This window comes from Podarcis muralis, chromosome 9 (assembly GCF_964188315.1).
Source record: "Podarcis muralis chromosome 9, rPodMur119.hap1.1, whole genome shotgun sequence".
NCBI classification, from domain to species: domain Eukaryota; kingdom Metazoa; phylum Chordata; class Lepidosauria; order Squamata; family Lacertidae; genus Podarcis; species Podarcis muralis.
Window position 1 is genome coordinate 10,356,240 of NC_135663.1, and position 25,720 is coordinate 10,381,959.

At 44.2% G+C, this 25,720-nt stretch overlaps 2 protein-coding genes across 3 annotated transcripts in view; both read right to left on the bottom strand.

Annotated features, from left to right (window-relative positions):
- Positions 1-357: 357 nt before the first annotated feature.
- Positions 358-15,287, bottom strand: NUP54 (nucleoporin 54). Its single transcript, XM_077933747.1, has 12 exons — positions 15,147-15,287; positions 10,648-10,731; positions 10,407-10,541; positions 9,393-9,619; positions 9,003-9,190; positions 8,267-8,463; positions 7,480-7,534; positions 6,762-6,855; positions 5,214-5,321; positions 3,561-3,680; positions 1,534-1,644; positions 358-930 (listed from the first exon to the last, which is right to left on the bottom strand). Exons 1-12 carry the CDS (start codon positions 15,199-15,201, stop codon positions 802-804), a joined length of 1,503 nt encoding a protein of 500 aa, XP_077789873.1. The 5' UTR covers positions 15,202-15,287; the 3' UTR covers positions 358-801.
- Positions 15,288-17,826: 2,539 nt separating this feature from the next.
- Positions 17,827-25,720, bottom strand: part of SCARB2 (scavenger receptor class B member 2) — a 37,107-nt gene continuing 29,213 nt past the window's right edge. Inside the window, exons 11-13 of one of the 2 annotated variants that reach the window (XM_028743948.2) lie at positions 25,513-25,671; positions 25,221-25,292; positions 17,827-21,947 (exon numbers count right to left, since the gene is read on the bottom strand). In XM_028743948.2, coding sequence (XP_028599781.2) covers positions 25,263-25,292; positions 25,513-25,671 — 189 coding nt within the window. In that variant the 3' untranslated portion in view covers positions 17,827-21,947; positions 25,221-25,262. The remainder of the gene's footprint in view (positions 21,948-25,220; positions 25,293-25,512; positions 25,672-25,720) is intronic. The other variant, XM_028743947.2, reaches the window with a different exon arrangement.

Sequence of the window (25,720 nt, forward strand, 5' to 3'; positions counted from 1 at the left end):
GGTGATGTTAATGCAAGAGGAGGGATGCCCTGCTGAGGAATTGACAACAATAGAAAAATCACACTGTTGTGGCTGATAAGGAACTCTTTAGGGCAATTCCTCAAATCCTGCTCAGGAAGAAATTGCATCCACTGCACGAATTTGCAAACCTTGTTTTCCATTACAAACAGCATAAAGCAAGATCACAAGGGTAAATATTTGATTTTATTACCTCTTAGAAAGGTTTTGCATATTCTGTTGAATTAAAATGATATAAAAATATAGGCTTTAGATACCAATAGTTTTTTGGTTTTTAAACACCTTTATCCAGTGCTTCTTTTCCATCACCTGTCCCAAAGAAGCACAACAGACAACCAGTTTCCCCCCTGTAATGTAGAAGGTTCAAAGCTTTATTTCGAAGTTTGTTTAAACAGATTGGACAATGTCTTATGGGCACATAAACAACCAGCAGTTATTTTGGGGTGTGTTTGCTGTAAGCAATAGCATTGTATTTCCTCTCAAGATGTTAACACGGAAGGTGTCTTCATAAACCTCACCCACACAGTCGATATTGCCAAAATTGCAGGCTTAGAACACAAAGCAGCTTCTGGAGTGTCTAAAGTCTGTTCTTGAAACCAACTGCGCCATTAGGAAACTGAACCACTTGATGGCCAAATTGGGGAAAGGACACCAATACTATTGGACTCCTCTCACCCCATACTAAGATTTATTGATAGATATATTTTAAACCACCTAGTGAGTTTTGGTCATGGAGAGGAAATTACAGGTTCCATAAGCCTCTGGATAACGGAAGGGTGTCCATCAACTGAACACCCCTCCTCTGATAGGTATGCTCTCATTTAATCCATGTTCTATGAGCTTTATATCTTCCAGGTCATCTTTTACGATGCTGATCAGGTGGCTGAGCCCTTCTTGTTGTTGCTTCAGATGCTAAAAGAAAGGGAGGGAGAGAAAGAAAGAATAGCCACATGTTTACTCCGCTCTGACCTTTCCAAGCCTAGCCTGTGAATTTCCTGGCAACGGTCAGCCCTTCTGTTTGTAAAATGCTAGGCATCAGTCCTCAACTGGGAGATCACAACTGCTCCAATCTTTCCCCTATGTGTTTACATGAGAGACATGGGTTACTCAGTAGAAAGTCACATACTGATATCCCCTCTTTCATACACATTAACAAATCCAGACCCAGGATTAGTTCACAGCTCGTTGCCTTATTCAGCTTATTAAGTTTTGGTGTGTTGTTTTTTAAATGCAAGTTTCTAGCCCTTATGTTTTGGAAGACAACCTTGGAAACATGTAAGCGTTGCCTGGTGGCAAATGGCCAAAAATTAGGGTTGACCAGGGCTTGCAGCAGAGTCCGTTCCCCAGGTTTTCTATGCTATCAAGCACAAATTTCACTGGCCATCCCACTCCCTCACCTCATGCAACAGAAACATCCAATTCTTTGAGAATGGAAATATTGGAAGCACAAAATATGAATCCGGTACTTTCTCATGTTATTGTGACAAAGGAATTTGCATTCCTGCCGGTTGTTACCTGTTTAATTTCCCGCAAGAGGTCTGCATCGATGTAGTACCTCTCTTCCGATCTCACAGCTCCAAAATGGTTCTGCATTCTGATCTGGGACATCAACTCATTCAGCCGGCCCTGGAAGAAATAAAGGAAGAAACGCTGAATTTAGGGCAGAAAGCAGTTTCTTTTTCCCTGCCCTGTGGGACAAGTGGCAGAGATTTATAAGCAGATCCAGTCCTTAGTACAGGGGTAGGCAACCTAAGGCCCATGGGCCACAAGCAGCCCATGAACCGCCCCCAAGCCGCACGCTCAGTGAGCCCCCGTGCACTGCACTAAACCAGTGTGGCACGGGGACTTGCTTCCACAACACCAGAAATCGCGTCTGCACAGACGCCGGAAATCACGCACGCACACAATCTGGCCCACGGAGGAATCTCCACTGGAGTGAACTGGCCCAGGCGAGGTAATTTATTTATTTTTATTTATTTTATTTATTTATTTACGGCTATTAGCCCATAAAATATGTACAAACATAAAAGCACAGAGGCATAAAGACCGATATATCCGACAACAGAAGGTGAACACCACAATGCAAGGGAGGGTCATTGAGCAGAGCCAAATAACAGCTTGGGGCCCGGAGAGCTCCAAGGGACGGTTCGCAGAAAAAGGAAAACTGAAGACGAGATCCGACATGCACTCTCATCATAACTGTCCGATTAATTTTTGATGTTGTTGTTGTTTTTTGGTGATTTTTGTGTGTGAGATAACCGCATTCAGGAATCTCGCCACCTGCAGAGTTACAGAAGGATCTGTATCCTGCAAAAGCAGTGAGGCGTGTGACTCAACAGGCCTGCCAACCAAGCGCAGTAAAGCAGGGCCCAGGAATTTAGTCCTGGCTATGCTATGTAGGGGACAGTTGAACATTATATGTGGAAGAGATTCAACAGTTTTCCTATCACACACGCATAGCGGAGACACCAAACCCTTGGAAAACCTGTGGCTCAGCAGGTTCGATAGAAGAACATTGAACCTTGCACGAATAAATGCAAGTCGGTGTGGTACAGATGAAAGAGATGACATGTATGATTGAAGGCCAAGTGGTGGGGTTATTCCGTGATACCTGGGGGAGCAGACACCCCCGCCCCTGGCGAGGTTGTGTTGATTTTCAATGTCTGCTAATCTTTGCTCGATAAGGCTTTTGGCTGAGCGTAAGTTCATCTTTAAGGAGTCCGCTGGGGAAATTCCGATGCTCAGAAGTTTGGTAAACCTTGCCAACCCCTGCCTTAGTACAGTGGTGCCTCGCAAGACGAAAAGAATCCGTTCCGCGATTCTCTTCGTCTAGCGGTTTTTTCGTCTTGCGAAGCAACCCTATTAGCGGCTAAGCGGATTAGCACTATTAGCGGTTTAGCGGCTATTAAAGGATTAGCGGCTAAGCTGCTAAAAGGCTATTAGCGGCTTAGAAAAAGGGGGGGAGCGGGGGGGGGGAATCGCAAAACTAGCAAGACGTTTCGTCTTGCGAAGCAAGCCCATAGGGAAAATCGTCTTGTGAAGCAACTCAGAAACGGAAAACCCTTTCATCTAGCGGGTTTTCCGTCTTGCGAGGCATTCGTCTTGCGGGGCACCACTGTATCTCCAACAAGCAAGTATCTCAAGGCCTCTCAGACTGATGTGGCACCCTGCTGGCTTGACTCAGTAACCTCCCACTAAGGCTGCTTTCTTGAAAGGACGCATCAATGATCAGGTTGAGAGGCCTGTGAAAATATACCACTTACAGATTTTACCAGATTAGTTTGAAGGAGCTTGAGGCATTTCAAAGACACTGTCATTGTACCATTTTTTAAAGAGGAACTCTAAAATGGATCTAAACATGAACAAGCAGCATGGCATAGGTCCAAGGCAGACACAGCCTTCCACGCTAGCATGAAAGAACTTGGGAGATGTAGGACAGGCATGAAATGCAAGTGCACAGAAGGAGCAAGCGCAAAGCACCAGGCAGCTTATTGCCCAGTTCTGTGTTTGGTATGCGAGGTTATGCATCCTGAGTTGCTGACCTTGAACTGCGTGGGAGCATTGAGTTCACACTGGATCGTATCCAACTGTACGCGAAGCTGCTCTTCATCGGCTTGGATGGCATAGCCGCTTTTCCTCTGGATCTCTTGCTTGATTAACACCTTCGTGAAGAAATTAAGATGCTTTAGAAGGCTACCCCTTACCAAAAACAGAGATTGTCCTTTTTTGGGCAGCACAGCTGAATGTGGAGCACCTGGTCTGTTTCCCCCCAGGTGTTTTAGGGATGCAAAATATGCCTGGAAATGGGAAGGCCATCCTCAGACACACCTGAGATCAATAAGGCAGCTCAAGGGAGTGGACAGATGCAGAGTGTCTTTACACAGTGCCACAAGAGGGCCTTATTGGTAGTGGCGCCCACCCTGTGGAACACCCTCCTATCAGATGTCAAAGCGTTAAGACATTTGAAGGCAGCCCTGTACAGGGAAGTTTTTAAAATGTTTGATGTCTTACTGTGTTTTAGTATTTTGTTGGAATTATTATTATTATTATTATTATTATTATTATTATTATTATTATTATTATTATTATTTTATACCCCAGTCACTCTGGGCAGCTTCCAACAAAATATTAAAATACAATAGTGTATTAAACATTAAAAGCTTCCCTAAACAGGGCTGCCTTCAGATGTCTTCTAAAAGCCTGGTAGTTGTTTTTCTCTTTGACATCTGATGGGAGGGCGTTCCACAGGGCGGGTGCCACCACCGAGAAGGCCCTCTGCCTGGTTCCCTGTAACTTGGCTTCTTGCAGTGAGGGAACTGCCAAAAGGCCCTCGGCGCTGGACCTCAGTGTCCGGGCAGAACGATGGGGGTGGAGATGCTCCTTCAGGTGGGCAGAGTACAAATAATAAACTTCTTCTTCTTCTTCTTCTTCTTCTTCTTCTTATTATTATTATTATTAGATACACATGGAGGTTTACAGAGTAATGGAAGTAAAAAAAAGAAAGAGGAGCTTCTAAACCCTTTTTCTCCCTAGTTGTGTAATAATTTATTTTTAAGATACAATTGAAAGAGACCATAAAATAAACATGTCCAATGTACATTATTCCATCACATAAATCAACCATGTACCATATCAACTGTTGTTTTTTAATTATAAAAGGGGGGGAGGGAGGGGGGAATGAGAAATCAGAACCTAAAAGGCAAGGGGCATTGTGTGGCTAAACTGGGATCAAGACCCAAAGTTTATTTGATCTCTTATCCAAACAGCAGTTTGAATGGCTTTAAGAGGAGAATGAAGATCCGTCTACTGGTGGCTGATTACCCATGACAGCAATAGGGAACCTCAGTGTTCTAAGGTAGCGTCGGGGTCTGGGAGAGCACTCTTGCCTTTATGGCCTGGGCTTAGGGACTTCCCAGAAGCATCTGGCTGGCCCCAGATGGAATCAGGATGCAGGTATAGAGGGACCTGGGATCCTCTTTTCATGGTCTTATCCATCTTCCCCCACACTGCAGATGGGAGGGAGGACTGAGGCAGAGACAACAGGGGTTTGCCCAAGGACCAGCTTAGACAACCCTAGTTGAATTGAGACTTGACCTGAATATTTCCTGACCTTCATCTCATGTTCTTCGCTACTGCACTTTACCTACATTCTTAATCACCACCCATTTTTACCACAGGGACAAGCAACAGCCTACCTGCAATGTTCTGTGCGAAAGATCCATTAGCTTCCTCTTGTACTGAGCTATTTTGGCCATCGTTGTAGTCTGGTTTTTCTGAAGCTCACTTATGTCTTCTGATATTATCTACAGACAGGGAGAGATTGGGTCAACTGTTTAAAGAGAATGCACAGGTTGTGAACTATCAGTCCAGTTTCACACCTGGGTGTCCCTTCATGTGTCAAAAGCCTTTTAAATCCTTTGCAGATGCAGCCCACAACCAGCTACAGAATTATGAAGCTGGGTGGGTCTACAGTGACTGCTCTAAAAATCCCCTGAAAATCGAAAACACACGCTTCAAAAATCACAACAAGGCAACTGCAGAGAGAGAAAAAGTGGATGCAATGTACCATAGCAGAAATGCTTTGAGGCGGGGAACACTTTTAACTAACCAAGCCAGCTGGTCCCAGTAAGAATAATAGAACCTGAAGATTAAAAGAGATTTGATACCACTGAGGTTAGTATGCAAGTGAAGAGGTATTACTGGCTTAGCCACTGGACAGATTTAAGACTAAACACAGGAAACTGCCTTATTGCAACTCAAACAGTTATATTGTCTGCACTTAAAGGAGTGATTCAGACAGTTTTCCCAACACTACTTTGAGATGTTAATGAGGGAACCTGGGACCTTCTACACATAACACAGTGTGCTATGTCCCTCCTCTAAATTAGGGAGGTTAGACTGAAATCCCATTTTTTTTTAGAATAATCTTCATGCATCTGACAACAGTGGCTAGAATTTTAATAGCAAAAAATTGGAAAGGACAAGTGATACCCACCAAATTAGACTGGGAGGTGAAGATGATAGAATATACAGAAGTAGCCAAAATGATGGGAAGTTTAAGAGATGATTCAAAACAGAGATTAAATAAAGAATGGAATCTCTTTAGAGAGTATATAAAACAGTACTGCAAAAATCTAAATGCTTTGACGGGTCTGGACTGAATCTTGAAAGACAACAGAGGACCAAATAATAAAGTAATTTTAAATGTTTAGAAAAAGGAAATATAAAAGTGTGAAGTAGAAAATGAAGTTTAGATAACGCAAGGGGATGAATAGAAGTCAAGAGAATGTGATGTTGTTTGTTGTGTTGTGTTTGTTTTTGTTTTTGTTGTTTTAATAAAGCTATAAATTAGAAAATAAAATAAAATAGGGATGTAAGACTTCACTTTGAGCATCTCAAGTGTAGCTCCTAGTGAAAGTGAAGAGACTGGGTTGATCTGTGCCCCTGGAACACACAAGCAATAGAAGCTCAGTGGAAATATTGTAGAATGTGCTATGCATCTTGACTCCTCAAGTTTGGCATCTTCCACGCTCTTTACAACAGACTTGGAAATTGCTAACCCCGGCCTAGGTGGAGCAAGTGACCAATCCCTGGCCCTGAGAGTCCGGAGTGCTTTATGGTATTAAGTTTCTGGCACCTGGAACACAGGATTTACAAAGCAAAAGGCAACTAGACTCTTAGCCAGAGCATCCATTGTCAGCCACAAATGATCACAACAGTGGTATTCAGAAGCTGGTGCTCACATCTAATCTGGTTTGATGCTGCTTCGTCATTTGGTCTTGGACTTTCAACCTCCTCAGCAGTTCTTTGAAACCAACCATCGGCACTGGAATCAGCCTAGAGAAGTAAGAGCATCAACATGGTAGAAATTAGGTAACACATAGAAATGAATAGGCTATAGGAGCAAACAAGGCACTCTAACTAGGGAGTCAGGAGGCCTCACCATCCCTTTAGGGGAAAAAGACGGTGGTTTTTGTTTCTGGTAAATTACTATGAACCTGGTTCAAACACATGCACACACACCCTTGATTGTGCTAACTCTGTTGCCAGCAGCTGGAAGTCTTAACAGATTCCACTGAAGACTGTTGGGTTTGACGTCCCAACAAGCTCTTCAAGAGTACGTATGTGGGATAGCATGCCTGAATATGCACCAACAGCTAAAACTTTCTTCAACCTGCAAATTTAGCGTAGCTTCTCCCCAATGTGGTAGTAACAAAGCAAGATTTTAACACCAGGGACACTCAAGCATGCATTCTTGTGATGGTTCAGTCTTGCATGCGCCTCCTAACTGAAAGCCATCTAGATTTCGGTGTGGCGTTATGACTCTTTTCCAGCTATTGCTCTTGGGAGCTGTGATCGCCAGGGTGCTCATTTTGCCCATTCCTTCTCAGAAAGACACATAATTCCCATTTCAAATTATCCAAGCAATTCAAAAACCATCTTGGAAACCACCAGACCTACTTTTCAGGATCTGGGTTGTCAACTTTGGCCTGCTCCCAAATGATTGGATCAACTCCTGGAAACGGAAAAACAAGTCACTAAGGACAATATCGAGTCATTGAGCCTCAGCCATTGTTTATTAGGATCAGTTGGAGATAAGATTTAGCTTGCTAAAAAAACGCACCCAGGTTTAACACACATATAAATCATAGCCCCCCTCCCCCCAAAAAAAACAGGCAAACTACATTTCAGAAGTGACAATTTTAACACACTTCAGATATTTTCTTCATATCCCAGTTCCAATTAATTCAGTGAATTTTTCTCTTGTGAAAACCCACCCCTAAAGAAGCATTAATTACTGCTGCAAGTACCTCTTTCTGCTTCTGTCCTGATGTTTTGTCTCATGAAGGAAAAGGAAAAAAACAACCCACCACTGATCTACCACACAATGAATGAGTTAGAAAATTATTTACTTGTCCTTTAGGTCTCTTTCCAGATTGTATCTACAAGCCAAGTCCAATTAAAATGCATCCCATATCTAAAGCAAACCCCTTAAACGGTTGGCCAAACACTTATTTTTAAAGAACAGCACAATTCTTTCAGCTTGTATTACAGCAGGACATACTCCTCCATCATCTAACCCAGGCTTCCTCAACCGTGGCCCTCCAGATGTTTTGAGACTACAATTCCCATCATCCCTGACCACTGGTCCTGCTAGCTAGGGATCATGGGAGTTGTAGGCCAAAAACATCTGGAGGGCTGAGGCTGAGGAAGCCTGATCTAACCAAAGCACTTTGGTACAGATTACCTGCAGGAGGACTCTGTAGCAGCTGCTTGACCTGCGCTGGAGAAAGCTCTGTCCTGGCCATGATGAGGGTGACTCCAAGCTGCTGCAGCTGGTTTTTGACATTTGCTTGTTCAAAGTGTGCATACAGAGTGGTAGATGGGACTCGCCTGGAAGTCCCATTTGGAGATCGCTCAACAACATAGATGACTACTTCAGTCCTAAAAGAGCCAATACAAACACTTACATTTTACACATTTTAAAATGATTTACAAGGTTGATCTCAAAAAAACAAATGTATTCATAGCATCATAGAATTGCAAGGGACCCTGAGGATCATCTGGTCCAACCCCCTGCCATGCAGGGACATGCAGCTGTCCCATATGGGGATCAAACCTGCAACCTTCCCCTTATCAGCATCATGCTCTAACCAACTGAGATGGTCTGGCCAGCTTCCTCCAATTATTATCTGCCTGGCTGGGCTCTTCATCTGATGTATGTATGAAGCCTTGCTATGGCATCAATTTCCACCCACCAGCAACTTGGATGGGACACTCTGTACATGGCCCTCCAAATGAGAGGCCTCTGGGGTGCCTTCACCTGCTCCCGAGAGGGATGTCTTCCAGATAAGAGGAAGCACCTCTGCCCAACCTGCCTGCACCTGTTAACCATCCCTGCATCAAGCATGCTACTCTCCTTGAACATCAAGTGGCCTCTTCTTGCCAGGAAGGGACACACGTGCACCATGAAATTTACTTACTGATCATCTGGCATGGTCTTCACACCTTCCACGTTGACTGTGAGAGTCTGGTTTGAACCCAAGATTTTGTGCAAAGATTCCACAAGCTGCTGCTGCTGGCTTCGGATTTCTGCTTCCTTCTTGTTGAAGACCAGTGCTACCAAGCCATCTTCATCCTTGTTGTTGGACATGCAGCTATAGCCAACAGCCTGTGAAAGGACAGCAGTCTTTTCAGCCAACAAAAAGATACCCAAACATTTTGCTGCAGCACCACAAAGACATGAAAGCTAAGATTCCACAACTCCATGAAATGTAGCGAAGGAAATCAACTCTAAATGTCTAGCAGCAATTCAGACTAGCTAGCCAACCAACCGTTTCCAAGAAGGTGGTCTTCAGGAACACCAATCATACCTTAAACCTGCAGAAGGGGTTTTCCTGCGAGAACTCCACTGGGGCAATGCTGTTGTTGAAATATCCTTTGCCTGTGCCCCAAAATGCCTGCAGCTGGTTCCACTTGGCCAAAATGGCATCTCGCTCATCTCCCAACAGTGTGGGTGCAGAAAGGGCACTTGCTGTGTTTATCAGCTGGTTAGACTGGGCAGGGGCTTGAGCAGGCTGACTGAAGAGGCTTCCTAGGGCTAAAACGAGACGGGAAGATAGATGGCAAATGAAATCCAACCACGCAAGGCTAGCCCACTATCTTCTCCTCAAAGTAGCCCCTTTGTAAAATAAGATGCTGACCAAGGGTTTACATATTTTCTGAGCTTATCGCTATTATATTTTTTGCAACTTAGGCAGATATATCATCATCATCATCGTCAAACCTTTATTTGCACCACATACAAACATTCAGAATAAATAGGCCAGTGCGATCTCGTCGCCATTTCAACAGTACAGTCATTTGTACAGTACAGGGAAGAAGAGGCGAGCAATCTATTTCATCTCTGTGGGTCTCCAGCAAGGGCAGGATCCTTTAGCATACTACAGGTGACAAAAAATCAAATAGAGGAACTTAGCTACTGTCTTGGTATGCTTCTGGTCTCTCCCCTGTAATAAGAAGCGTATAACCTCTGTCTCTGGTTTCCATGTTGGAATACATAGATGGTCTAGAAATTGTTGATGGAGATAATCATTCATTTTACATTTAAGGGCCATTTGAGCTAGAGTTTCCACCAGGTGGGCATCACACAGGCAGATCCTATCTCCTTCAGGCAGATATGTAGATGCCTGACAAAAATAATAGCTACAGCAGGCGCCTGAAACACTCAACCAGAATACAGTTCATAAAGTCCACTTCTTTGCCCAACAGGCTGTCACCCAGATGTCTGATGGGAGGGAGAAGGGAACAGAGGAAAGAAGGGGTTCCAATATGACATAAAGAGGTTAGATAAAACCCCTGGCACTATTTAGCCTTAGGGTACTTACTTGGTTGCTGCTGCTGCTGCTGGGTGCTGAAGGCTCCAAATCCCAAACCAGTTCCCAAACCTGTCCCAAGGCCGGTACCTGTCCCGAAGCCAGTACCAAATCCAAAACCCTTGTTCTGGGTAGCACTAAACAACCCTTGAAAAAGAAAAGCGGGACAACACAGTGTGAATAAGGTCATGCTAAGCTCCCGCAACGCTTTAATTGGAAAGACACATGTGCAGAGCAATTCATGCGCTCTTACCACCAGCCCCGGTGTTGGTAGGTGCCGAGAAGCTGAACGTAGATCCAGCTGTGGTGTTTGCCGTCCCAAATCCTCCAAAGGCCCCTAGGAAACCAAAATGAACAAGTCAAAAGAAGAAGAAGCCCGGCAGGCTCTTACGAGGCCACAGTTTTGACGATCACATGCCGGTAGGTTTTTTTTAGGAAGGGAGATGGTGACAAATGAATGCTGCTGAGGAAATAACTCATATGCATTGCCCTCGTTTAAAGCTGAAGCGATTGCAAAGAAGGGGCTAACACTAAAGTAGCTAACACGCTTTCATCTTTTGGGAAATCATATCAGATGCACATTTTTGTTATTTTTTGGAAAGCCTATCCTGTTACTTGAAGGAAAACACATATAAATTCTTTAAAAAACAACAACCTAATCAATGCAGTGCTTCTGCTTTAAACTACTCTATAACATCAGTGCTCCTTATGTGGGCATAAATATGTCTTCTGAATTTTCCTTGCATTGTAGAAACCAGCTGCTCCCAGCACTCTTTGCATGCCTTTCTTTGTGCTAAACAGGCACAACAGAGTTGATTAAATGGCTTTGCTGGAGCTCCCAGAATAGGTTTCAATCAGAAGAAGGGTTCCAGCCTGCCATTGACACATTGGCCCTGCAACTGCTCTTCTCCTTGACCAAGCGCCAACCAGCACTGTTCCTGCCTGAACTTTTTGGGTGAAAGATGCACTGGTTAAACCTGTCCTGAAGCACTCAAAACCTATACAGTCATAAAATTGGGGGATGGAGCCAAAGACTAAGTTAGTTGTGCTTTAGCCCCACTGAAATCAGTGCTGCCCTGGGCTCCTTTGGATGAAAGTGCAGGATTGTAAATGTATTAAACAAAAGAATAAATAAACAGATAAATAAATAAATACTAGTTTGAAACCAAGTTTTTATAAATGCATTAGAATTTGTGATCCCTGTCTGCACTCAAAAGCTTAAAGTTCAGTTATAGCTGCCATCTTAAAACAATTATTTTAATGTAATACTAGTGACAATCGTAGTCCAATGGTGAGCTCTTTCTTGTGTCCTTCCTTACACAGAAATTTTCCAAGAAGAATTTTAAAACTGATTGGAAGTGTGCATGCATTTGTATGTGGTGGGTGGAGGTGCGAGAGAGATTCGCACCTTGTGAAAGCCATTCAGACCAATCACAAAGCAAACAATGTCACTGGGATGAGCAAATGGTTTCTTTAACAGCTGAGATGAGAGTTACACTATACAAATAATTGAAACTGTTGCATATTACAGTACAGAAATGATAGGACTATGGAATGATATAATTTCCTATACGAACAGCCACAAGAACTGAAGGTTAACACTAAATGAACGCATTAGAAATACTGAATATTAGAATACTGAATATTAATGTCAGGCACATTCAAGTACAAAGATGGATCAATGCCTGGCTGTTCAAAATCAGCTAATTGAATTATCTACTTGTTCTACAGACGGTAAATAGTTGAGAATGTTTAAAAGTCAGAATCTTTTTGTCAAAGCCAGCATATTTCTCAAAGACCAAAAGTGAGGATTGCTGATTTTTTTAGCTGATCGTATAAAATTTGCTTCTCCATTAAGCCTTGATAAAAGTGTGGTGAGTTCGTGATGACTGAAATCCAATGAAGAGACGGAGGAAAGGGGGAAAACATAAATGCAGTAGGGTCCAAGAATTTGAGATACAGAAAAATACCTTTTCAAAGTTATTCAACTTTATTACCAAGGGATCATAATTTTATATCCCTGTTTGCAGAATGCACATGACAAATTTGGCCTGCTAAGACACTCTGGCTCATTTTCCTTGGGGAAAAATCATTTTAATGACTCAATTGAGATGCACATGGATTCAAGGTTAATTCACACGTTACACCATTTCATAGGCACACAGTAAACGGGAAAATTGTGAAAGGAAAGTGAGAGTTCCACACCCTCCCAAGCTGATAGGGCACAAACATGGTGGATGAGTACTATGGAGGCATGATTTGCCATGAATTCATCCCATGTTTGGAGAGGTTGTCTCCCTTTCACACTTTACATCACAGCAAGTAGCTAGTAGTCCCACAATGCTGTGTTCAGTATGTAATGCCTCTCACATGGATTTCCTGACTGTGCAGACTTCCTCATTTATTGAATGGAGGGACCTGATCAATCATTTCTTTAACGAACGCATAGACTGCATCCTTCTGTGAAGCTTTATGTTCCCATAAGCAACTGCTGGATCAGAGCAGTCTCTCTTTGCAGCTACTTCAGTGATAAAACAGCTTTGAAAAATTAGGCATTTCAGTCACACATTTAAGGAGTCCGATGCAAACGTTATTTTAAAAGCTACAAGAATAAAAGCAAAAGAGGTATTCTGCTTCTACTCCAGTCCTTAAACACTGAAAGAGGTCTTCAATGGATTTTATTGGAACAATGCCACATGAATGAGTTTAGACCCCAGAGGCCTGAAGCAAATTCTTGGACCCTTCCCAGCAACAATGCAATTACAAACACCACTTGTGTGCATTCTCTACCTGCACTGGCCAGACTGTTACCAAAATTGAATGGTGGAGCCGAGGTAGTAGACACACCAAAATTCCCAATATTAAAATTCACTGCAGGATTAGCAGTTAATCCAAAACCCCCAAAATTAAACCCGCTGGCAGTGGAGTTTGCTGTTTCAAGCCCACCAAATCCTGATGAGTGGGAAGCAGAAAAGAAAGCAAGGAAGTATTAGTGAGAAACAAAACATGTAAGCAGTAAAACCAATTCTGATTAGCAAAAATGAGAAATTTCAAAGAACGGGGGAGAAGAAACATCAGTCCATAGCAAGAAAAAGTACAAGAGCGTTTCTCTGCTGTTATAGGACAAATGAAGTTTTCACTGCCAAATATTAGTTCTGCACCAAAAACATGCAAATAAAAATTCCTCCTCAGTATGAGAGCAGGGTGTGTTGAATGGTCTACGTTTTGAAGGGTTTAGAAGTAATGAGCTGAGCAGTACACTTAGGCTTAACATTTTGTAGATATGAATGACCAAGTAAAGCACTGTTAACAAACTTGATAGTGGTTCCCTTCCCCAAACCTCTGTATTAGAATTACACTCTCCCCATGCTGTTTAATATGAATACTTTGCATTTAGACATGGATTTTTGTTCAAAGTGCTTCACGTACATTATCACAACAGTCCATATCAACATGCAATTTGTGAATTCCCAAGTCAAATGCAGCCTGCCAGTCATATACTAGACTCTTTACAGTACCAGGCAGACAACAAGAGGCTAGCACAGCGGTTTTCAATTTGCTAAGTACTGTGGACCTCCTGTTTTTCAAAAGCCAAGCCACAGGACTGTACAATCCTATATATTTTGGAGGAATTAGCACTAATTATGTTTATTTGTGGGGCTCTGCAACATAGGACGGGCAGCAGCCAGAGACCTAGTTTTGCTAATGGATGGGAACTTCTAGAAGCGTGGCAGTGAGAGAGCCACACTTTGCAGCCCCTTGGCCTTTCTCTACAACCACCCTGTGACATTAATGAATAATAATAATAAGTGCCTCTTTTGTGTGTGGGGGTGTGTGTGCTCCTTTGGGATATATATAGTTACATTTATACATAGACCGTGCGATATTAATGAATGTGATTATAATGAATAATAAGTGCCTCTTTTCTCTCTGTGTGTGGGGGGGTGTCCTCCTTTGGGATATATATAGCTACATTTTTATACCAACCCTGTGATATTAATGAATAATAATAATAATGTGTCTCTTCTGTGTGTGGGGGGGTGTCCTCCTTTGGGATATATATAGCTACATTTTTATACCAACCCTGTGATATTAATATTAATAATAATAATAAATGCCTCTTTTCTCTCTGTGTGTGGGGGTCCTCCTTTGGGATATATATATAGCTACATTTTTATACGGACCCTGTGATATTAATGAATAATAATAATAAGTGCCTCTTTTCTCTGTGTGTGGGGGGGTCCTCCTTTGGGATATATATAGCTACATTTTTATACGGACCCTGTGATATTATTATTATTATTATTATTATTATTATTATTATTATTAAGTGCCTCTTTTGTGTGGGGTGGCGGTGGTGGTTCTCTACACACACACACACACACACTTGCACTGCAGGGGTTTGGACTCGAAGCCCCTCGCGGGTCCCTTCCTGTTCTAAAACCCTGCGACAAGCGGACATTCAGGCAACCTTAAGGCGCCTCATCATTTTGTGCCCTGCTTCTTCACGTCCTCCTTGCGCTCGCGTTCATTTGCGCGTGTTGTCGTGCTTGTCCTGACCTACGGCTGGAACAAATAAATCTGACTCCCTCCCATCCCCACCCCCTCCTCTCTTGATATCGCCCTGCGCCTCCGAAGCTGCTGCTGCTCCGCGATAGGAAGCCAGGGATTCAACAGGTGCTGCCCTTCCCCGCCCCCCCGGTTGCCAGGGCGACCAGGGCCACGCCCCCCCCGCCACTTCCCCGCACTCACCCGCAGGGTTTGGGGCGGCCGCAGCGCCGGCGGCTGGCCCGAAGTTGAAAGCCATGAGGGAACCCGGGCGGCGGCGGCGGCAGCACCTACTGACCCTGGGAAGGTCCGCTCAGCGCCGTCGTCCGGGTGGAAACTGCAACCCCGACGCGGGAGGCCTCGACCAGGCCATAGAGATAGGAAAAGTGTAGAGTGGAACCCAATATTAGCGCCGGCCGCGGTTTTCTAAGGACCCGCCGCTCTGCCCTTCGGCCTCCCTTAACTTCGAATCCCCTTTATGCATTTCGCGTCGAAAAATTAGAGCGGGGAACTAGCTGAAACCAGGCACCGGGGGTCCCGGTTTGAAATCGCCGTGGCGCGTCACTCTATATTTCTGCGTCTGTGGAGAAAAAAAGGTTCCGCCTCCGCCCGGAGAGCGCCGCTCGAGCTGGTTTGTTGCCCCGGCAACGAGGCGCTGTGGTGACGACAACGACGTAAGATGCCGTCGCGGATTCCTAGACCGGCCCCTGAAGTGCCACCAATTGGGGAGAGGGCTGCGGAAAGGTAGAGGCTCCGCCTTGTGGACTGGAGGGGAAGTGCCCGATGGGATCCTGATGGGGAAAGTCGGGCGTAGGGCAACCCATGTCGGAAGTGTAGATTTTTTTTTTGGGGGGGGGGGGGAATTTCCAACAACGTCCCCCCCAAAAAGAAACCTCAACAAGTTTTCCATTTTTTGAAATATGGCAACCTGCTTTGGTGATCCTCACACCTAATGATGCGGGTTATGGTGTGCAATAGGTTCAAACCCTATTCCGACTCCGACCCTAGGAGTCCTCATAAGGGATCTAATCCTGAAGGAAGACCTGTGAGGGGAGAGACTCCATCAGACAAGGCCTTCTTCCACCTGCCTTGCCCCACCCTGTAGTCTCTGCTTCTCAATTTGTATTGTATTATTCTATGTACTGTGGCTTGCCGTTGTTTTATTGATTATAGTTTAGAAATTATTTATTGTAACTGCTGAGTGGATTTCTCTTTAACTTTCATATGTTATTATTATTTAATACTATTCTAATGATTGTTGAATGTTACTTTTTGATGTAGGCTGCCTATTTTAAAGTTATGTTTTATTATCACCTTTTTGTATTGCATTAGATTGTTATAAGATGTACATTTTTTATTTCTTCAGCTTGTAAACTGCCTTGAGTATTGTAAGATAGAAAGACGGTACAGTGGTACCTCGGGTTAAGTACTTAATTTGTTCCGGAGGTCCGTACTTAACCTGAAACTGTTCTTAACCTGAAGACCACTTTAGCTAATGGGGCCTCCTGCTGCCGCCGCTCTGCCAGAGCACAATTTCTGTTCTCATCCTGAAGCAAAGTTCTTAACCTGAAGCACTATTTCTGGGTTAGTGGAGTCTGTAACCTGAAGCGTATGTAACCTGAAGCATATGTAACCTGAGGTACCGCTGTATACAAATTAAAAATGATGATGATGATGAAAGGAACTGCAACCTATGACTCAGTGAGGGGATTTAGGATGTGTGTTTCAGGCCTCGGCCAGTTTAGTCCTGTGTCATCCGGTCCCGTTTGTCACCTGTTAGTCCCATTTATCATGTTTAATTTAATTGTGTTCTCTTGGAATCTGATGCGGTGCATGCTTGGCAGGAAGGTTTGCAAAGGATACTCTTGAGAATATTGCAAATGAGGTGCAGGGATCACTGGGAGGGCTTTGTCTGTAGCAGCTGCACACCTCCAACTGACTTCCCCCTCTCAGGTACATCTTGCCAGAATTGTTTTCCTTTCATTGGCAGGTAAACACACATGTCTCTTTGTCCAGGAGGGGTGAGGTGCACTAAGTATTGAAAATGTATTTTCTACTGCTGCTGCGTGGCTATACCTCATTATGATTTCAGTGATTTTGTGGTCTTTTGCTTTAGCTTTTTTGTGTTTAATCTAGCCGTAATGCCAAGATCCTTTTCAGGGGCAAGGGAAACTGCAGAAAGTATGTTTTAGGCCATACTAATGAGAAATGACTACCCAGAACTCTGGGACAGCTAGAAAGCACACGGTGCGTACAGGGGCAGACTTTGGTCTTTCCAATTTCAATGGCGCCGAGCCGGAGGCCAAAATTCAGTGCCCCTGCCTTCCGTCCTGCTTAGTGGAGTACATCTTCATTGCGATACCTTACAACACTCCTAGGCTCTATGCCCAGAGCGATGGAAATGGTCGTTGCTGTCCTAAATTCGCCTCTGGTGCATAGCTGTTAAACTATGGCATTTGCTCCTACAAGAGGCAACAATGGCGATCCATTTTGATAATTTTAAGAGAGAATTAGTCAAATTCATGGAGGATAAGGCTATCATCAGTAACTACTAGATATCCTCCACTGTCAGAGGCAGCATGTCTCTGAATCCCAGTTGTGGGAAACACCCATGGGCAGAGTGTGGCTGTATTCATTCCTGGTCCAGCAGGGCTCCTCTTAGCATTTGTCACCTGGACAACTGGCAGGTAAGAATGTATCTGCTCACCTGGCCAAGCGTATAAATGGACAGGATTCCCTACTGTCTTTTCTCAGAAGCAGCAGAACTAGAACAGGCCTGGTTGGGATTTTTTTTTTACATAGAGGGAGATTCACTAACTAAACAGATGTTCTTAGGAGAAAAATATTCAGAAATGCAAGTTACAAGAATAAGGAGAAAAGGCAATGAAACAAAAAAGCCATTTAATGTGATATTCCACATTAACATGACAACAGTTGATTGACATGACAACAGTCCACTTCGTTCATTACTAACAGGGCTGAGTGTAAAGAGTCAGTGTTAGATACCCCCCACCAAAAAAGGGCATTATTTTTGCTTTGGAGAAACTACCATGAGTGACCTACAAAGAATGGCCCCAAATAAGAGCTGAATCTTTTCCATAGTTTGTCTCCCGATACTAGATTTCTCTTTTTTTGCATTAAAAAGCTGTCAACTGTGACATGTCCCTATAGATTTTCTGGCTGCACCACTAAACATGTTTTAAATATGGAGAAGTATTATTGAAGAGAGATTTGATAGTAGGCTCTTTTACTGCTTCTACAGTGCCATGGTTAAGATAAACTGGTCATCAACTATTGTTGTGGCCTCGGGAAAACTCTCTCAAGCTGAGGTCCACATCATATATGGGCCCAATGCAGCCTTCCTGGCTTACACCAGTCTTATAAATATTCTGTACCTGAAGCTCTCCGAGCAATTTAAATAAGCCCTTGCAAACCATCAGTTATGTCAGCGCAGCCCACAAGAGAATTTATGCTCCAGGAAATCCCAAAGTCCCCTAGGAGCTCCTCTGTCGGAAGATGACAAGCTTCCTTGTCCACAGCTTCAGGAGACTGTTGGACATTTCTTGCAGCAGAACTATTTAACAGGGAAGCAAACAGTCTCCACTACAACTAGAAAAATAAAAGTGCCCACAAATGTCACCATCGCCACCCCTCAAACCAAAATAGCAAAGGATCCTGGAACTTTCAGTTTTGCTCTTTCACTAACTTTGTACTCACTCAGTCGTTCACAGCAAGCAGCTGGCCCATCCTGTTGTACACATGGTTCTGTCTAAATTTGAGACACAGGACAGGCAACCTTTTCTGAGGGCTGCTCAGTATTTTATAAACATTGCACAGCCCTCGCTTTAGCCACTCGTGATAGTACTGTGCACAATCTCCCTGCCTTGACCAGACACTATAAACAAGGGAGGAGAGACTGTGGCCTTGCAGAAGTTGTTGGACTCCAACTCCCATCAGTCCCAGACAGCATGGCTAATAATCTGGGATCACTTTGAGCAAAACCTGGAGTGCCATCTTTCCCAACTCCCACATAACTTAAGCAGCCTAGGATGCTTTGCACTGTTAGGAGGGCCTAAACACTACTCAACCCCATAATACTAAGACTGAGAGGCAGCATCAAAAGGGCAATTTCAAGAACTTGGAATTCCTTTTAAGGTATAAATGAACACTGAAAGGTGATCTGAGCCAATGACCTAGCTGTAGAGGCGCATCTATCAGAAATAATACAATACTAATACTATTCATGGTTCTAAGTTATCTTTTGCTCCTTTGTACCCTCAGAAATATATATAAACAGCTTCTCTGCTGCCTTCCAGTTATTTTAAGCAATGCTGTTTGCCAACTGCTGGAAGTGTAAATGTTCATGCTATAATTTTGTAAATGTACCGCGGGAAATAATTTGCACAAGCTTCCAAGGAAACAATTAAGGATGCACATCAATCTGCAATGCCTGCAGCCTCCATTGGCCAACCACGGGGCAGCTTCCCTCCATGAGATGTCTCTCAGGTTCTAATAATGGGAGAATCATCTCTTTCTCCTACATAGACTTGAGGTCTTTAATGAAATCAGGAGTTGGACAACATCTGGAAGGCCACTGGTGAAACCACCGCTGCAAATGGAACAGTGGACCAGATGGGTCTTTCGGCTGCTCCAGAAAAGGAATTCCAGCAACATATTCTATGGTTCCTGCACCAGCACAACCAAAATAAACAAATAACTGTTCTTAGTGAACACTATGAATGACAAAAAGTTGTGTGTCTTGACAACCACTCCAAAAATAGATGGGAAAACTGCTTTCTTACTGCAGCTTCAGGTAATAATGGCTTTTCCAATGGGAGGGGGAAATGCAATCAACTCAATAATGGGGCGTTTGGATGGGGGAGATAGTTATACCATGTTACTTTGAAGAATCAATAAGAGATCTTTAAATATAATAATAATGGGGCATTTGGTCAGCAGGCAGAATGAGATTTTAGTTAATGCCAGAAACAATGCAGATTACATTAGGAAGAAAAAGTGTACAGAACACTTGTAGGTTATGTTGCTTGCTATACCTATCTAAGAATGAGCTGGGCCTCTCAGAAGAGGCTCAGCTGGTCATTAAGTAACATAGGTTGGTTTGACCTAGTGGTTGGAGCTACCTTCTCTCCAGCGAAGGTAGCTTGCAATCCAACTCTTCCCTTCTTCTCCAGTATGCACACCTGTGCAAGACAACATTGCAGCTCTTTTTCCACAGGCTTCTGATTCAGGTGCCTTAAACTCCCCATTAGGCGACGCAGCCCTTTCCTCTTCCAGACCTCACAATATGATCTTGTGCCTTTTTACACTCAGGGAGGCTCAAATGTTTCCTTCTAGATAAGCAGACAGGAAAGGAGGGTTGGCACAGCTAGATGCCTCTCACTGAGAGGTCTCTTAAAATGCTGCATGCTACTAGATCTGAGAAACTGGCTTATTCGGAGATTATGTCTAAAGAAACTAGGGAAGCAATTGCAACTCCAGGCTGGGAGCAGCGGGGCTGAATCAAGCAGCAAAACCACCACTGCATACAGAGCCCTCCTGCCACCGCAGAACAGGATGGCAATAAAAGCTGCCCGTTGCTGTTACACCAACTCTAGGCTGGCTTGGCAAGAGAGATCAGGTCCATTGCCAATAGCTGATCAAGCTAAGGCAGCTCTCCCTGACCATTCCAAAATGCCTGGGTTTTTTGGGAGGGCAGTGTAAGGTTGGCTGCAGCCAGCAAGGATGCTGTTGGTGGCTGCTTCTACCTGCCTGCACTTTCAGCATTTTTGCAGTGATGGGAGGCTCCTGCTGGCAGAGTCGAGGGCAAAAGGACAGCGTTGGCATTTCCTAGCCCCTTCGAGGTAGCATGTCAAGGGCTTGGTTTGGTCTGTAGGGAGACTTCACAGAGAATGCAAGAGAATTGTCTTTGACAGTTTTAGGCAGCCCATGGAAAAAGAGCCATCAGTGATCTTTACAGGTGTGCCGATTCAAATGCACTCCCTTAGTGTTCCTTATCAAATACTTGAGAGCCGGCTCTCGGGGAACATTTTCTATCCACAGACCAGCTTTTAGAAAACATTTGCGGGGGGGGGGGGGGTTGGAAGACACACCAATTCACCTAAAAGGTGCTGAACTGGACACATTTTTAAAATAGCCCACTGGACCAGGTATCTGTGACTCCCAAGTGGCGCTGCTAGACGGGCTCCAGGTCACTTTCACAGGTATGCATTCATGGGGAACCATTCCAAAATTGATCCAATGGATGCAGAGCAGTATGGTACAACGGTGGACTGTGTTAGTTCTGCAGCCGTACCCGCGAAAAATGTGATGGAGGCTGGAGATCTCCCTTTGCATCGTAGGATCAAGATCATGAGCTAGCTAGACCGACAAAACATTCCCAGCTGTGCAATGTGAAAATGGACACAAGGAGGAAATTAAAATGCCTAGTATGTCAGAGAGGCTGGCAGTAAGTCAAGTTACTGAAGGACAGGATTGTACCTAGTGATTCTAATAAATAAAAACGGACCCATTGCAACTGGCACAAACTCCTATGGCCCGCCAAACAGGCAAAGAAAAGGGGCCGATCCACAGACACCTACACTACTACAGTCCCATGGGAGTCAATGGGAGAACACCAGTGCAAGTGTCTATAGCCACACAGGGATATTAGAACGCTGCTTTTTGCAATCTCGGAAGACAACGGAAGTTGCCTTTGTTCCAGCTTTTTAGAAAAGGCAGTACCGCAACCTCCGCTCTTAAACAGCAGTCCACTTTTCACAAAGCAAACCCTTCCTGAATGCCGCAAAACCCGAAACAGAATGTTAACATATATTAGTGTGCAGGGGAGACGGTCGAGACTGTTGTACAGTGTAGTGGTTGCAGTTAAGAGCAGCTTGCATAGTTCAGTCATCACTAAGCTCGTTTCTGAAAAGTGTTGTTCTTGTTGTTGCTGGGGAAATTGAGTCACGATGTCCGGATGAGTGGCGCTCTCTCGTCTTCGGAAGCCTGCAATTAAGACAGGTAGGAAAGACAAACACAGAACTGAAAGGTGCTATCGTGACAGGTATCAATACTGCAATCCAAGGCTGACAAATACAGCAAGCGCTTCCCCTACACTGTAGAAGTCTTGGTTTTATACCTGTAAAACTGTCACAGCTTCCTGCAAAGAATTCTGGGACTTGTAGTTTAGGGTGGGTGCTGAGTATTAAGAGATCCCCAGGCTCCATTCGCAGAATTACAATTTGGTGGGGTGGGCAGAGAATTTCAATATACTAGTTGAAGTCTGTGTTATGTATATGCCTTAAGAGATCACACAAGCACATATATTTGGAAAATTACAGTAGGGATATGATACAGTAGGTATATGGCTTTTAGGGAAATGATCTTAGATATCTGTCATGTCCTGGTCAGAGGTTTTCCTTTGAAAAGTTGTGCATCTTAATGGGGCCGATAAATCACATGGTACCATGTTCTAAAGACTGTACCATTTCAGACTGGAGGTGTGGTACCACACATTTGAATATCCAGTTATAGCAATTATCTCCCTGCTTGTGGAAAATTAGCACACCGGGGACAAGCTTTTAAGTCTAGCCTCCTCCCTCATATGTCAGATTTCTACATGCGGGGAAGTTTTCATCTCCACCATCAAACTAAGAAATCTGAAAGTCAAGAACACATGACTCTCCATTAGATGAAGTGTACTGCCCTTGAATGTATCTTGGATCCTAATTCTGGTCAAATCTTCTAGCCTCCCCGGCCAATCGACAAATTGGGAATTGTACCCTCAACATTCCTACGATAAGAACCAGCTGTTGTCGCCCCCCCCCCCAAAAAAACTGGACACATTTTGCATACTGAAAATTCTTACATAAAAGTAAACAACTGGCAATCCCCACTCCCCAAAACCCATCACCATGGCCACAAGACTTGGCAACCCCTGTTCCATGCAGTCTCTTAGTTAACCCATAAGCGCAGTAGGTAAAATTGCTTCCGGGGGGAGCAGAGTGAGAAGGACAGGGAGAAGCAGGGCAGAAGGGGTTCACCTGGCGAAGCAGAATCGCTGCTGCTTTCTGTGAAAGCACTGGTGGAGCCAACCCAGGGTTTCCGCTGGTGCACCTGCACTGTGCTGACCTCCCCACTGTTTTCCGCTCTCGCTTCCGGGAAGCGGAAGAGATTGCAGCTCCATCCCACCGGGTAATGCTGCCTCCAGTTTCAACTGAGAAATCGATGTCCGGCCAGCAACAGAACAACACCCGTTGCTTGTTTCCCCTCTCATTTTGGACAAAACCCACCACCGCGATGGACACCGCAAGCAAAGCCGCATGGCGCACACCGACACAGAAGCAGGTTCGCTTTTGCGGTTGCAAGAACCTGCTCAGAAATGAAGCCTGCACAACAGGCAGAGTGGGGAAAAGACTCCTGGAACACTCTGGTATCCCTCCGCCAACTTTCAAACTAGGGTGGGCTCCAAAGTACTCAACTTGGACTGGGGAGACCTGGGTTCCCGTTCTCACTTAGCCCATGATGATTGCAAGGAGACGTTGGGCCAATCAGCCTTGCATGGTTGTCGTGTAATCTCCCGCTTGGACTACTGCAATGCGCTCTACGTGGGGCTACCTTTGAAGGTGACCCGGAAACTACAACTAATCCAGAATGCGGCAGCCAGACTGGTGACTGGGAGCGGCTGCTGAGACCATATAACACCGGTCCTGAAAGACCTACATTGGCTCCCAGGATGTTTCTGAGCACAATTCAAAGTGTTGGTGCTGACCTTCAAAGCCCTAAATGGCCTTGGCCCAGTATACCTGAAGGAGCGTCTCCACCCCCATCGTTCTGCCCGGACGCTGAGGTCCAGCGCCGAGGGCCTTCTGGCAGTCCCCTCGCTGCGAGAAGCAAAGCTACAGGGAACCAGGCAGAGGGCCTTCTCAGTAGTGGCGCCCGCTCTGTGGAACACCCTCCCATCAGATGTCAAAGAGATAAACAACTACCTGACATTTAGAAGACATCTGAAGGCAGCCCTGTTCAGGGAAGTTTTTAATGTGTGACATTTTAATGTATTTTAATCTTTGCTGGAAGCCACCCAGAGTGGCTGGGGAGACCCAGCCAGATGGGTGGGGTACAAATAATAAATTATTATTATTATTATTATTATTATTATTATTATTAATGGGGAAGGAGGAATGAAAGAAAATGTATATAAAAATAAAAGAAGAAAACAGTAACTAGGACTCTTCCTGACTAAAGAAATCTAGTTAAGGTGTTACAGGATTAGGATTATATATTATTTATTTCAGTCAATTGTCAGTAGAACTAGAAGAATTTTAGTCAGTGAATTAAATCCACACATGAGGAAAGTTGTATTTCTAGCTTAGGGAAAAAGACCACACTCACTTTCTTCTTCAATAGTGGAACACAGCAACACAGGAAGCTGCCTCATGCAGTCAGACCAACAGTTCATCCAACTCAGGATTGTCTGCACTGACTGGCAGTTGCACCTACAGAGGCTGGGGACGGGACCTGGCAAATACTCTCCCACTGAGCTAGGGCCTTGACCCACAGCACACAGATGTCCAAACGGACATCACCTTAGAAGGGCATCCCCTTCTCTCGCTTTCTCTCGCAAGCACACACATGCTCTCACATGGCGACTTGACTAATCAACCAAGCAACGGTGCCATTCAAACTACGTCGACTCAGAAGTTAAGCCCCGCTGAATTCAATGGGGCTCACTCCTAGTAAGTGGGGTAAGAACTGCAGCCTAAACGTCCCAACCTTGCTTGGTGAATGAGATTGCCAAGACCTTCAAGCGAGGAGTGTTGACCTTAAGGCTGGTTCACACATGCATGTGTTTGTAGTTCTCGACTCAAAAGATGTGTGCTTTAGGGTAAAATGCACTTGCACGCAGAGCGAAAAATACACATTTTGTGATAAAGTATGTATTTAAATGTGTATACAAAGGTGATCTTCATATTGATTTTTTTTTAAGTCAAAAAGGGAACAGGATGGGCATTACAAACTGCCACAGATGGGGAATATATTGACTGATCCATCCATTCCCAGTTTGAGCTGATATTGGGTTATGTGAAAAAAACTACCTTTGGAAATTAATTAGTCATGCAAATGTGCAAGTCATTACAGTCAATGAATGATGGTCATCACACATGTGCGAAACAGACCTTAAGACTTTGGCGTTCACTAGCTAACCATTTCTCCTTAGCGAATAAGGATTGTAGCTAGTAAGGAGGATTAGGAAAGAGATATGGACTTTGCTGATCTTACCATGTGTCTTAAGACAGCTGCTGAACGTTTGCGGAAAGGTGCTTACTCTGTGTCTACTAAACCTTCGCTGCCCTAGAACCAGCATTTCGGAAGAAACAAATAAAAGGAAGACACAACAGAGAAAGGAATAAAACAAAAACACAAAATCTTTCTGGTGATTGCATGAAGAAAGTAAGTCAAAATCAAGAGAAAATTTAAAAAAAGGGAAAGGTTTTGATTTTTATGAAAAAAGAACAAAATAAGAGAGGTACAGAAAGCAAAGGGAAAAGGACAGATCCAAGCGCTACCTTACCTCCTCCCTCGCCCGGAAGGGCTTGCAGACAAGCGCAACGAACAGAGCACCAAAAAGAATCCCTAGTGCCATGATGATATAGGGGACACTGGTCATCACCGCAGTTTCAAGAAGAACAGTCTTCAGTTTTGCCACGGATGCTTTGTCCAGCACGACACTCTGGAGGAGCAAAAGGGGGCAGGGAGGAGAGAGACAAAGATTCATTCTG

Excerpts from the sequence above, each read along its gene's own strand:
- NUP54 (XM_077933747.1), bottom strand. The coding sequence starts at position 15,201 with ATGGCTTTCAACTTCGGGCCAGCCGCCGGCGCTGCGGCCGCCCCAAAC. Across the intron at positions 10,732-15,146 it reads GGCCGCCCCAAACCCTGCGG|GGGCCTTTGGAGGATTTGGG; the intron begins GTGAGTGCGGGG and ends TTGGTTTCCTAG. Across the intron at positions 6,856-7,479 it reads GACAACCCAGATCCTGAAAA|GCTGATTCCAGTGCCGATGG; the intron begins GTAGGTCTGGTG and ends TTACTTCTCTAG.